The sequence below is a fragment of the Schistocerca gregaria genome, chromosome 3 (assembly GCF_023897955.1).
Source record: "Schistocerca gregaria isolate iqSchGreg1 chromosome 3, iqSchGreg1.2, whole genome shotgun sequence".
NCBI classification, from domain to species: Eukaryota; Metazoa; Arthropoda; class Insecta; order Orthoptera; family Acrididae; genus Schistocerca; species Schistocerca gregaria.
In genome coordinates, this window is record NC_064922.1 from 174,319,111 (window position 1) to 174,333,727 (window position 14,617).

Consider the following 14,617-nt stretch of genomic DNA (forward strand, 5'->3'; position numbering starts at 1 on the left):
GAAGAAGTAAAATTCATAGTCATAGTCATAGTCTAATAAATAAGTTCCTTGTAGGTCTATTTTCTGCTGCAGCTATATATAACAGAAATGATATGAAGTTTTGTTCACAGTTGAAACGACGATAAATACAATGAATCTAGCTTGCTAATCACAGAATAAGCAAAGAATTTATTGAAACACAGAAATTCCAACTTTAGCATGTCAATAACATGCAAAAAATAGAAAAAGATTGACTTTTAATCTGCTAACACACGAGTGAAAGCAGTACAGAAATTAGACACTTAAAAGACACCCACTGATGATGCCTTGTTAATAGATGCAAAAGTGTCCAGGTGATTAATACATTCAGCTGCAGCATGAAAATCTGTTTTAATTAATAGATAATCTGATTATCTTTATATCTCCTCCCTACTCTTGTTATAACTGTCATGGTATTTTCGGCATTGAAACACTCATATAAAACACCAGTTGCACTTTATTGCTATCTTTACAGAAAGTGATTTATTTGTTATGTCTGCATCTGCATCTGGCAGTCAAAGTCTTTAATGCCATTAGATGTTCGTAGGCAAATGTCAATACAATAAATAAATAAATCTTTGTCATCCGTAACAAATTTGCATTACCATGTAAAAACTGGGACTTCTGCTTTATATTTCACATTACTCTAAGAGAAAATAGAAAATAATTGTTGTTGTTGTCTTCAGTCCTGAGACTGGTTTGATGCAGCTCTCCATGCTACTCTATCCTGTGCAAGCTGCTTCATCTCCCAGTACCTACTGCAACCTACATCCTTCTGAATCTGCTTAGTGTACTCATCTCTCGGTCTCCCTCTACGATTTTTACCCTCCACGCTGCCCTCCAATGCTAAATTTGTGATCCCTTGATGCCTCAAAATATGTCCTACCAACCGATCCCTTCTTCTAGTCAAGTTGTGCCACAAACTTCTCTTCTCCCCAATCCTATTCAATACCTCCTCATTAGTTACGTGATCTATCCACCTTATCTTCAGTATTCTTCTGTAGCACCACATTTCGAAAGCTTCTATTCTCTTCTTGTTCAAACTAGTTATCGTCCATGTTTCACTTCCATACATGGCTACACTCCAAACAAATATTTTCAGAAACGACTTCCTGATACATAAATCTATATTCGATGTTAACAAATTTCTCTTCTTCAGAAACGCTTTCCTTGCCATTGCCAGTCTACATTTTATATCCTCTCTACTTCGACCATCATCAGTTATTTTACTTCCTAAATAGCAAAACTCCTTTACTACTTTAAGTGTCTCATTTCCTAATCTAATTCCCTCAGCATCACCCGATTTAATTTGACTACATTCCATTATCCTCGTTTTGCTTTTGGTAATGTTCATCTTATATCCTCCTTTCAAGACACTGTCCATTCCGTTCAACTGCTCTTCCAAGTCCTTTGCCGTCTCTGACAGAATTACAATGTCATTGGCGAACCTCAAAGTTTTTACTTCATCTCCATGAATTTTAATACCTGCTACAAATTTTTCTTTTGTTTCCTTTACTGCTTGCTCAATATACAGATTGAATAACATCGGGGAGAGGCTACAACCCTGTCTCACTCCTTTCCCAATCACTGCTTCCCTTTCATGCCCCTCGACTCTTATGACTGCCATCTGGTTTCTGTACAAATTGTAAATAGCCTTTCGCTCCCTGTATTTTACCCCTGCCACCTTTAGAATTTGAAAAAGAGTATTCCAGTCAACATTGTCAAAAGCTTTCTCTAAGTCTACAAATGCTAGAAACGTAGGTTTGCCTTTTCTTAATCTTTCTTCTAAGATAAGTCGTAAGGTCAGTATTGCCTCACGTGTTCCAACATTTCGACGGAATCCAAACTGATCCTCCCCGAGGTCTGCATCTACCAGTTTTTCCATTCGTCTGTAAAGAATTCGCGTTAGTATTTTGCAGCCGTGGCTTATTAAACTGATAGTTCGGTAATTTTCACATCTGTCAACACCTGCTTTCTTTGGGATTGGAATTATTATATTCTTCTTGAAGTCTGAGGGTATTTCGCCTGTCTCATACATCTTGCTAACCAGCTGGTAGAGTTTTGTCATGACTGGCTCTCCCAAGGCCGTCAGTAGTTCTAATGGAATGTTGTCTACTCCGGGGGCCTTGTTTCGACTCAGGTCTTTCAGTGCTCTGTCAAACTCTTCACGCAGTATCGTATCTCCCATTTCGTCTTCATCTACATCCTCTACTATTTCCATAATATTGTCCTCAAGTACATCGCCCTTGTATAAACCTTCTATATACTCCTTCCACCTTTCTGCCTTCCCTTCTTTGCTTAGAACTGGGCTGCCATCTGAGCTCTTGATATTCATACACGTGGTTCTCTTCTCTCCAAAGGTCTCTTTAATTTTCCTGTAGACAGTATCTATCTTACCCCTAGTGAGATAAGCTTCTACATCCTTACATTTGTCCTCTAGCCATCCCTGTTTAGCCATTTTGCACTTCCTTTCGATCTCATTTTTGAGACGTTTGTATTCCTTTTTGCCTGCTTCTTTTACTGCATTTTTATATTTTCTCCTTTCATCAATTAAATTCAATATTTCTTCTGTTACCCAAGGATTTCTAGCAGCCCTCGTCTTTGTACCTACTTTATCCTCTGCTGCCTTCACTACTACATCCCTCAGAGCTACCCATTCTTCTTCTACTGTATTTCTTTCCCCTATTCCTGTCAATTGTTCCCTTATGCTCTCTCTGAAACTCTGTACAACCTCTGGTTCTTTCAGCTTATCCAGGTCCCATCTCCTTAATTTCCCACATTTTTGCAGTTTCTTCAGTTTTAATCTACAGGTCATAACCAATAGATTGTGGTCAGAGTCCACATCTGCCCCTGGAAATGTCTTACAACTTAAAACCTGGTTCCTAAATCTCTGTCTTACCATTATATAATCTATCTGATACCTTTTAGTATCTCCAGGGTTCTTCCACGTATACAACATTCTTTCATGATTCTTAAACCAAGTGTTAGCTATGATTAAGTTGTGCTCTGTGCAAAATTCTACTAGGCGGCTTCCTCTTTCATTTCTTAGCCCCAATCCATATTCACCTACTATGTTTCCTTCTCTCCCTTTTCCTACACTCGAATTCCAGTCACCCATTACTATTAAATTTTCGTCTCCCTTCACTATCTGAATAATTTCTTTTATTTCATCGTACATTTCTTCAATTTCTTCATCATCTGCAGAGCTAGTTGGCATATAAACTTGTACTACTGTAGTAGGTGTGGGCTTCGTACCTATCTTGGCCACAATAATGCGTTCACTATGCTGTTTGTAGTAGCTTACCCGCATTCCTATTTTCCTATTCATTATTAAACCTACTCCTGCATTACCCCTATTTGATTTTGTGTTTATAACCCTGTAATCACCTGACCAGAAGTCTTGTTCCTCCTGCCACCGAACTTCACTAATTCCCACTATATCTAACTTTAACCTATCCATTTCCCTTTTTAAATTTTCTAACCTACCTGCCTGATTAAGGGATCTGACATTTCACGCTCCGATCCGTAGAATGCCAGTTTTCTTTCTCCTGATAACGACATCCTCCTGAGTAGTCCCCGCCCGGAGATCCGAATGGGGGACTATTTTACCTCCGGAATATTTTACCCAAGAGGATGCCATCATCATTTAATCATACAGTAAAGCTGCATGTCCTCGGGAAAAATTACGGCTGTAGTTTCCCCTTGCTTTCAGCCGTTCGCAGTACCAGCACAGCAAGGCCGTTTTGGTTAATGTTGCAAGGCCAGATCAGTCAATCATCCAGACTGTTGCCCCTGCAACTACTGAAAAGGCTGCTGCCCCTCTTCAGGAACCACACGTTTGTCTGGCCTCTCAACAGATACCCCTCCGTTGTGGTTGCACCTACGGTACAGCCATCTGTATCGCTGAGGCACGCAAGCCTCCCCACCAACGGCAAGGTCCATGGTTCATGCTTATATTTGTTCAAATTTCTCTGTTGTGCTTGTTCTTTGCATAAAAGCGTAGGAATGGAATCAATATTTAGCTCCCTCACTAAAGGTGATCACTTGCACATTATTTTTGAGAAACTAGGTATACCTTGCTTCATTGTCCTCTTCTGAATAGTTCTGTTTGTCAAATTGTTTGCAGGCTATAGGGACAGCTTACATAATGTCCCCACAGATGTCTCTGGAGAAGTATTTCCACTCAAATCCCCATGTGTATTTTCAGTTCACTTGATTGAATAGCTGTACCACTATATCAAGAAACTGTTTCCTCATGCAGACACGTCAAAAAACGGCTACATTATATTTGAAAACAAAGATTCCAAGACTTACCAAGCGGGAAAGTGCCAGTAGATAGGCACAATAAATAAAACACACAAACACAACAACACACACAGAATTTCGAGCTTTCGCAACCGACACACACACACACACACACACACACACACACACACACACACACACACACACGCGCATGCACGCACCCATCCATACACAAGCAGACATATTTAAAGGCAACGAGTATGGGCAGAGATGCAAGTCGAGGCGGAAGTGTGGAGGCAAAGATGATGTTGAATGACAGGTGAGGTATGAGTGGCGGCAACTTGAAATTAGCGGAGATTGAGGCCTGATGGATAACAAGAAGAGAGAATATACTGAAGGGCAAGTTCCCATCTCCAGAGTTCGGATAGGTTGGTGTTGGTGGGAAGTATCTAGATAACTCGGACGGTGTAACTTTGTGCCAAGGTGTGCTGGCCGTGCACCAAGGCATGTTTAGCCATAGGGTGATCCTCATTACCAACAAACCCTGTCTCCCTGTGTCCATTCATGCGAATGGACAGTTTGTTGCTGGTCATTCCCACATAGAAAGCGTCACAGTGTAGGCAGGTCAGTTGGTAAATCACGTGGGTGCTTTCACATGTGACTCTGCCTTTGATCGTGTACACCTTCCGGGTTACAGGACTGGAGTAGGTGGTGGTGGGAGGGTGCATAGGACAGGTTTTACTCCGGGGGCGGTTGCAAGGGTAGGAGCCAGAGGGTAGGGAAGGTGGTTTGGGGATTTCATAGGGATGAACCAAGAGGTTACGAAGGTTAGGTGAACGGCGGAAAGACACTCTTGGTGGAGTGGGGAGGATTTCATGAAGGATGGATCTCATTTCGGGGCAGGATTTTAGGAAGTCGTATCCCTGCTGGAGAGCCACATTTAGAGTCTGATCCAGTCCCGGGAAGTATCCTGTCACAAGTGGGGGACTTTTAGGGTTCTTCTGTGAGAGGTTCTGGGTTTGAGGGGATGAGGAAGTGGCTCTGGTTATTTGCTTCTGTACCAGGTCGGGAGGGTAGTTGCGGGATGTGAAAGCTGTGTTCAAGTTGTTGGTGTAATGGTTCAGGGATTCAGGACTGCAGCAGATTCGTTTGCCACGAAGGCCTAGGCTGTAGGGAAGGGACCGTTTGATATGGAATTGGTGGCAGCTGTCATAATGGAGATACTGTTGCTTGTTGGTGGGTTTGATGTGGACAGATACCAACAACCGGAAGGTGTACACGATCAAAGGCAGAGCCACGTGTGAAAGCACCCATGTGATTTACGAACTGACCTGCCTACACTGTGACGCTTTCTATGTGGGAATGACCAGCAACAAACTGTCCATTCGCATGAATGGACACAGGCAGACAGTGTTTGTTGGTAATGAGGATCACCCTGTGGCTAAACATGCCTTGATGCACGGCCAGCACATCTTGGCACAGTGTTACACCGTCCGAGTTATCTGGATACTTCCCACCAACACCAACCTATCCGAACTCCGGAGATGGGAACTCTCCCTTCAATATATCCTCTCTTCTTGTTATCCACCAGGCCTCAATCTCCGCTAATTTCAAGTTGCCGCCACTCATACCTCACCTGTCATTCAACATCATCTTTGCCTCCACACTTCCGCCTCGACTTACATCTCTGCCTATACTCTTTGCCTTTAAATATGTCTGCTTGTGTCTGTATGTATGGATGTATGGATGGATGGGTGTGTGTGTGTTTGCGCGCAAGTATATACCTATCCTTTTTCCTCCTAAGGTAAGTCTTTCCGCTCCCGGGATTGGAATGACTCCTTACCCTCTCCCTTAAAACCCACATCCTTTCATCTTTCCTTTTCCTTCCCTCTTTCCTGACGAAGCAGCCGCCAGTTGTGAAAGCTCGAAATTCTGTGTGTGTTGTTGTGTTTGTGTGTTTTATTTATCGTGCCTATCTACCGGCGCTTTCCCGCTTGGTAAGTCTTGGAATCTTTGTTTTTAATATATTTTTCCCATGTGGAAGTTTTTTCTATTTTATCTACATTATATTTGTGTTGATATGGAATATTGCCTCTAGTGAATAATAGACACATGTATATTTGTGAAGTGAAACATTCGTCTTTCATTTTTCGCACAACAACCTACAATAATAATTTTTATCACTGAACCCTAAAGAAAACACATTGAAATTTTTCTAATGCTGTGGTGTGGTGTGGTGTGGTGCGGTGTGTTGTGGTGTGTTGTGTAGTGTTGAGGTTCCACATAAGCTGATTACTCACAGTAGATAAAAATTCTGTGTGTTTTGTTATTAAATTTGAGCCATAAATTTCACTCTCTAAGAAATTCAATGATCTGCAAAAGGTCCACAGAATAAATTTGGTAGTACTATTACTAAAAACCTTCTATACCACTATGTTTCAACTGTGATATCAAAGTTCTAGGCAGGTAGCTTTCCATCCAAATCCTGTACATTTTCATTAATTTTCTGCATTTGCTTCTCACACAATCACATAACCATTTCCTGACAAACCTATTCCTCACTACCTACAGAGTTTTGAAAAGTGTCTCTTCCATATGTAGAAGCAGACTAATTCATTATCAGCCACCAATATGATCTTTGACAATAGCAGTTTTTTGCTATAGTTGCTGTGGTTATTGCATAAATTTTGTATCTAAGGCATAAATGTCTTTAAAGCTGTGTTACACAAACACAATTGTAACTTAAAACACAACAAATCCTAATTGGAAACCATAAAGCCACTAGACAACTTATTGTTTCCTTTACATCATCATTAGTAAGTTATCCATAAGACCATCAAAGTGCACCAGCACCATCACAAACTAAACTCAAGTTAATATTGAACAAAACATAACATGTAATAATAAAATAAGAACAACTAAAAATAAATGATGAGCCTTCTGATTCACCTGCTTAGATAATGTATCAACCATAGCCAAAAAACAGTTTCTTAACACTGAAGCCTGCGTTTCATCTTCATTGACAATATCATCGTCATCATCCTCATCATCTTCCTCTTCTTCCTCATCCTCTTCAACTACATTTTCATCTACTGGCTGAGAAAGACTGGTTCCAAATAGTTCTGGAAGATAAATTACAACCAATACATGAAGACTATGTTAGTAACTAAAATGAACATGAATTATTAAAATAAAAATTGTTACAAAGCTACGTTAATTACTGGATGAGTTCTTGATTTATGCTACAAAGCTAAAAGCAGTGAAAGTTAAGCTGCAAGTGCAATGTGACTATAATATTTACAACATTATGAAAAGGATAAACAGTTACTCACCATACAGCAAAGATGCTGAGTTGCAGATACACTGAAAGCTTACTTGTTTGACAGTCTTTTGCTGTGCCTATCCATGACTAAGCATCTCCGTTATATGGTGAATTATTGTCTACCCTTTTCATAATATCATCATTCCATCCTTACAAGTGAGTTTCATTTATAGGCAGAGTTTTGTCACAATACATCAAAACTCCACATAACATCAGTCAATCAATAACATCATTCTTTCAGCACTGCCTGTCATATTTTGGCGTTAAGAATGACACGAAAGTAAGTTTGGACAACTTAACACAAACTCAAACCAACAGACAGACATAGAAAGGTTGATATAAAAAAGGACACTGAAGCAGTGCTGGCAGGTAGCTTGATAACTTTAGTTAAATGCTATTAAATGTTGTTGCCTAAGCTGTTCAAATTCCCAAAGATGCTGTACAGAATACGGTCACGTTCCACAATCAGTTTCTCTCTTTAACAAGGCAGTGAAAGTGGACACATCAGACAGTTAGTTAGGTTCGAGGAAGACAGGCTGTACCAATTCCCTATTAGCTAAGAATTTGTCAACACTAGGCAGTTTGTAATGTCCAAGACCACTCTTAAAAGCTCAGCTTGGAGGAGGGGGGAAAAAAAACAACAACAACAACAACAACAACACTGAAGTATAGTGAAGTCAATGTGACCAAATTTGATCACAAAGGATAATGTCTACTCCACTAGAGTGGAAAAGCCATAACAGCTGGGAAAGCAATGGATTTTCTTCTGTGTACTTATAGAGGAATGGCGTACAGATACAGTATTTTGTGCCAATGCAGAGAGAGAGAGAGAGAGAGAGAGAGAGAGAGAGAGAGTTTTCTTTTCCTGATATATGGTGTTGCATTGCCATATAAAAGAAACAACAGGAACTAAGTAATAAGTGAAATATTGGTGCTGTCGATAGGCACATACAAAATACAACATGAACATTCTGAGTTCAGAATCTAATAGGTCCTTCTTTCTGCAGTAAAGGTGGATAGGTTGGGCAGGTCATTCAGTTCCCAGAATTGAGGGACCCACCTATTGTGAGAATGAGTGTACACAAATATTATCTCTCCTTGTTCTCACGAGATGTGGATCCCTCTCTTGGGTATGAATGTCCTGCCCTTCCTTTTTAACATTGCTTTCAGAGGAAAGGACTATTAGTTCTGAAAGCTATGACAGTGCTGTGTACTTTTACAAGCAAAGTACTGCCCAGCAAGTTTTCTTGAGTGGTTTTTCTTTTGAACAAATGAAATCATTGGATGTATTGCTAACTGAGCAGAAGTAGTACGATCATCTCACTCTGTAGTTTATCAGGTAAGGTCACCATGAAAATGGAAGGTAACGCAATCCATGCAGTGAATATGTGAAGTATACCAACAAAAATATCTACTAGCTGCATTAGTGACAAAACTTTTGTACTCAAGTGTTGGTTCTTGGACTCCCTTTAATAAAGATGTACTTCATATTTGTGAGAAATGCCTTCTGTTGTAAATAATTCAGTTCCAGCAATGCTGTAAGCAAGACAAAATGCTTCGAAGTGTCACCACCTCTGAAAAAATGTGAGGGGAAAACTAGCTCAGAAGTTAACGATTCTGAAGGATTAGAAAATTCAATAGAGTGTTAAATCAGTATACCACACATTATTAACAAAATAATAAATTCATACAAATTCAGTGAGATAGCCGTTAACAAGGACAGTAAAAAAATACAGGGCTTTATAAGTACTCAGAACAACATATCAAAGGGAGATAAAGAGAAATGCTTTTAACATAATCCACCAATGGATGGGGAAGCTACTTCTGAAGCCTGCAGAGCGGCTGCACTGTCAACCAGAGCTGCCACAAGAAACCAATTTATTTTGCCAGTTAAGATTTCTGTGAGCCATTTGTTGATGGTATACTCATCCAAGTATACAAGAAACTTGTTTTATGAACAAGAACCACCCACCACGAGCAGTGTATAATATATAGAACAAAGTGCAGGAGCTAGCATACCAGACAAGACCCTTACTCCTACACCACTACTACCGTGCATGCTACCATGCCTATTTTTTTGTAGCAAACTGAATGATTCCAACAAATAGCATGACACTTTTAATAATATGATTTCCTTGATTTTTAAAAAATATCAAATTAACAGCTGTATAAACTGAACTCACTAGCTGTTGACGCAGCAACGTCCATGTTTCTTATGCGTGCACCACCAGCAGATGCGCCAACAACAGCAGGAAATGTGATGAGGTGTGGAGCATCTTCCGCCACACGGCACAGCAACTCAGACAAGCGACGCCGCACATACGGCTCAGGGTGATTGAGGCGGGAGAAAAGCTGCGGAATTATGCCTTTCCAAGGGCGGGTAGGTGTCGAAGCAAGTCCCGTCTCCAACACAGCCTGCAGCTCCAGTGCGTGTTTCACTATCAGTCGCAAAAGTCTCAGTGTTATTGTAATAGTGGAACAGTCTGCATCCTGCAAGAGGAACATTCAGTACAGTTACTGGCAGTGAACAGGTTATCAGCATCTCTATGATAACGTCAAAAAGAACACGGCACCAGAACAAACCTCTTTGTCACCACACAGTTCTAAATATCTGAAATATGCCATCGCAGATAATTCATAATAAGCATAAACACGCTTCTGTGCATTCCTCCAGATATCCACTAGACATGTAAGATTCTCACTTGGTGTGCTTGATAAGACTCTCACATTTTGCAACTGAGATTCTATCATCTCTGAAGTGTTGTAATCTTCTGCCTAGAATTCAAGAAAAAGAAATTACTTAAGCCCATTAAAAATGAAGTATCATACTTTCTACACAGTTCTGGGAATGATTTTGGTATTAATATTAATCAATAAAGTTGAAACAAATGACAGTTTCTATATCTTACCACAGTATATTTCATTTCACAAACACTTTTTTTTTACTGCCACATTCTCCAATATGAACTGATTTGGAATGAGATCTTTGCAACAGTTCTAAGCCCTTAGATACAAAAATTCTGGCCTGTATTTAAAGTAAATTCTAAGAGGAGCAACTGAAAACAACTGTTCAATTAACAGTATTAATTTGATAACATGAGAGTCAAATGTTGAATAAAACAATACACACTCTTGCTTTTCTATTCTGATGTGCAGTTAAATAAGAGTGACTTCAATAATCGTGTGTAGTAACTATCATTCTTCATGGACGCACACTGCCCATAACCACCATCTATTGCCCACAATCACAAAGGTATGGTGGCAGTATTTCAAAATGTAATAAACGACTCACCCTTTTATGTTGCTGTACTTATTTACAGAAAGTGAATAACTAGAATAAACCTTTTATCGTTGCAACAAAAAGCATCAATCCTAACTAAATACGGATTGAAATTGGAGTCACTAAAAATCTGACCTAGGAGCAACAACTCAGAGGTTTGCATAAGTACTCAGAGATGTGGAATTAGCTGTTTCTGATTTAAAACCAGACACTGATAAAATTCTTGAAGATACTGTGATTGGACCAGAATAACCACCTTCCATATGTCCTGTGGTGAGTGATTTGAATGTTCTGAGGGATAAACGCACGTCACAAACTACAGAACCAGTCAATAATGAGTTCTACATCTATTCTTCACAAGCAATCTTCGGATGTGTGGTAGACAGTACTTGTGTACCGGTGTCACTTCGCCTTTTTCCTGTTCCAGTTGCAAATGGTTTGCGGGAAGAATGACTGTCAGCGAGCCTCTGTGTGGGCTCCAATATCTCTAGCTTTATTTTCATGATCTTTTGTGATATAGATGTAGGAGGAAGCTATCTATTCATTGACTCTTCTAGGAATGTATGCTCTCTGAACTTTCAAATGCAGAATGCCTCTCCTCCAGAATCTGCCACTGGAGTTAGCTGGGCACCTCCGTAACACTTTTGCACTTACTAAATGAGCTCGTAACAAAACATGATGCTCTTCTTTGGACATTCCTTGTCTTCTCTATCAATCCTATCTGGTATGGATCCTAGACTGACTAGCAATATTGAAATATCAGCTGAACGAGTGTTTTGTAAGCTACTTCCTCTGTTGACAGACTACATAATTCTTTGTGCAGATGAGGATGAAAAATGTCACTGAAAAAACTAGGCCCCAATATAGACAAAATTTCTGAAATTTACAAATCTGCACAGATGACAACCGGTTTTCTGGCTTGTAGGAGGAAAAAAATTAATTTAATTTAAATAAAAAAAATCAGTGAAGTCCACTTTTAAGAATCAACCAGTATCCAAGCTACAAAGATCCACTGTCATCCGAACATGCATGTAAGGATTCACATGCGGGTTCCCTTGTTTTAGTAACAATCACATCCTGCCATAACAACTGTACGGGCACAGGCGCATACTCACTCACTCACTCACTCAATCACTCACTCACTCAATCACTATACTTCTGAGGCCATGTTCCTTGTCCATGGAGTGTTAATTTATTCAATCTAAGCAATTCAAGTGAAATGGACTGGTGTTCTGGTCTTCAGAAGCTATCAGAGACAAACAGACATGCACAAGTTCCATCAAAAACAAAGGCAACTGTCTCAGCAGTCTCTTTCATTCTGTATAAACATTCATCATACAAAGCTGCCATCACTTTGGGTAATGTAACCTGCTTTATTATACAAGCTGTGGTCACCGAATAGCCTGACTTTTATTACAAAACTTGTTACTGCTCCCAATTACATTATAAAGTTTATATCCTCCAATGTACTCTCCTTGTCAAACCCCACAATGCTCCATAAGAATTTTCCATTGTTTAAAGAAGTGCTTCCATCAGCTTGTTGAGAACCTTCCTCACTTTTGTTTTCGCCACTTGTTCCTGTAAGTGCCAATTTGACCTTCAAAATAAAGAAAAGGGGGGGGGGGCAGGTTTGGGCAAATATTGTGGTCTAGCACAGTGACACCTTATTTCATGAAGAAAACCTTCATAGACAAGGTGGAATGCCCTATCATTTAGTCTTTGTGAAGCATCCAGGACTTGCCATTCCACAAATCGGATATTTGTCTCCTAATTTCTTCATGAACAGCAGTCAGAACCTCAACATAATAATGTTCACCGACTGACTTGCTAGGAACAATTTACCAATTTTTCCAACATTGTTGCCCAATTTTGATGTAGAGGGTCATCCAGGAGGTAGATTGTCATCAGCCATTTCACGTGCCTCTTTAAACCTTTTGAACCAATCAAAAACTTATGTTCACAATAAATATTCTTTCTTTTGTAGCAGTTTTCCCAAGTTTCACATGAAACTTGAGCTTAACTCATAGCTCCATCTGAATATCTCGCTCTTACCACGAGATGCAACACAAGGGCTTCAAAGGACAATTTATACAGCGAGACTGAGTGACATAACTGGGCCTGTCAAGCTCAGGGTGGAGAAACATCAATGGACACAAACCTGTTCAAAACCTGCCATGGTGTGCTCGCTGTTTGCAGGTAGTAGCACTAGTTTGCTTGATTGCCTCACCTCATATACTCTTATTTGCAGTCTGCTTTCAGAGAATACCAACAGGTAACAAGACATTAGTCCACACAATTTCCTTTGATATGAGCATTCAAATTATTACTCTCATATGCACACTAATCTGCACAACCTGTTCTTATGTGGACACTGAAAAGTAAGCTGCTTGCTGCAATCCAGTCCAACTAAATATTGTTAGTATTCAACGTAGTCAAAGTTGATGTACATCGTACATATGTAGGTGGGTATGGTCACTGATCCTAAATCAAGACGCTCTCTGTTGATACAGAAACTATAAGGCAAGTTTGTAGCTAGTGTATCCAATGTATGTTGTCCCAGTGATCTGCTTCTTCAATTACACCGAGATGCCTAATTGTTGCAAATGTTCCTTAAATGATCAGCTTACTGTCTCATGACATAGAAGTAAATGTTTAACGTTTGCTAGCTCTAGTTTAATACTCTCAAATATGATGCAATTAATGAAGCAATTATTTTATCCCACAGAAATGGTGGAAATGTCAAGAAATAAAGCACATGTATTCATTGAGAATGGCAGTGAACTACATGCTTATTTGTAACTATAGTAATTTTTCAGATTAATGATCTCAATTAGATTAAAAAAAAAAAAAAGGTAGTTCATACAACATTGAGGCAAAACTTGAACTAGGCAAATTACTTTTACCAACTGTGACTGCAATCTTTATGCTAACAACGTTGGTACTTTATATGCAAGTCTATTTTGGATTCAATGTCATGTGTTACCTTCTAAAAAAGGAAACTCCGGGTAGGAATATTAACAATATAGGAAAAGCTAGATTGCTACTTATCCATACAGAATACATTAAGTCGCAGACCCATTAAAAGACACTCGCACAAAGCTTTCAGCCACAGATTTCATCAACAAAAGAGAGAGACACACACCATTCATACATACAAGCAAGCACACCTCACACACACGACTGCCAACTCTGGCAGCAAAGGCCAGTTACCTACTAAGTTACAAAATTGCCTTAAATATTTGGGTGCTTCACATACACTTTCACTTTTATACAATATATCCTTTCTTCATCAGGGGAACATTTTCGTGACTACAAAATGTCATCATTTATACAACTGAATGGGAAAAATGTCACTGTTTCCTTCCTAGTGTATACTTGGTCATCTTAGATCAGAAACGAGACACTGCACACAATAAATATCATTTTCAAAGCAAAAGTAACTTTGGCTCTAAATTTTTCAACTATGAAAAAAATGCCGAGTTACTCCAGTAGCATAAAAGTAGAATTACACCTGATGTATCAAAATACAGCAAAAACCTGGGACATCTACAGCAAGAATGTCTCAATATTCTAATTAACTTTTGCCTACAAGGACTTTTAATATTTTATAAAAATTAATATTGTTTATATAAGTACTAGTTGCATATTTTTATAGTGTCATCAGTTTCAGTCTTCCTGGATCATCTTCAGATCTCTGTAGTTGCATCAGCAACCTGTCATGTCTGTATCAGAACTACACATATGTATTCTGA

At 39.4% G+C, this 14,617-nt stretch overlaps 1 protein-coding gene across 1 annotated transcript in view; it reads right to left on the bottom strand.

Annotated features, from left to right (window-relative positions):
• The window catches only part of LOC126353895 (serine/threonine-protein kinase SMG1-like), a 364,235-nt gene that overhangs the window by 119,526 nt on the left and 230,092 nt on the right, over window positions 1-14,617 (bottom strand). The window contains exons 27-29 of the mRNA XM_050003118.1: window positions 10,169-10,360; window positions 9,769-10,075; window positions 7,213-7,385 (exon numbers count right to left, since the gene is read on the bottom strand). Of these exons, the coding sequence (XP_049859075.1) occupies window positions 7,213-7,385; window positions 9,769-10,075; window positions 10,169-10,360 (672 nt within the window). The remainder of the gene's footprint in view (window positions 1-7,212; window positions 7,386-9,768; window positions 10,076-10,168; window positions 10,361-14,617) is intronic.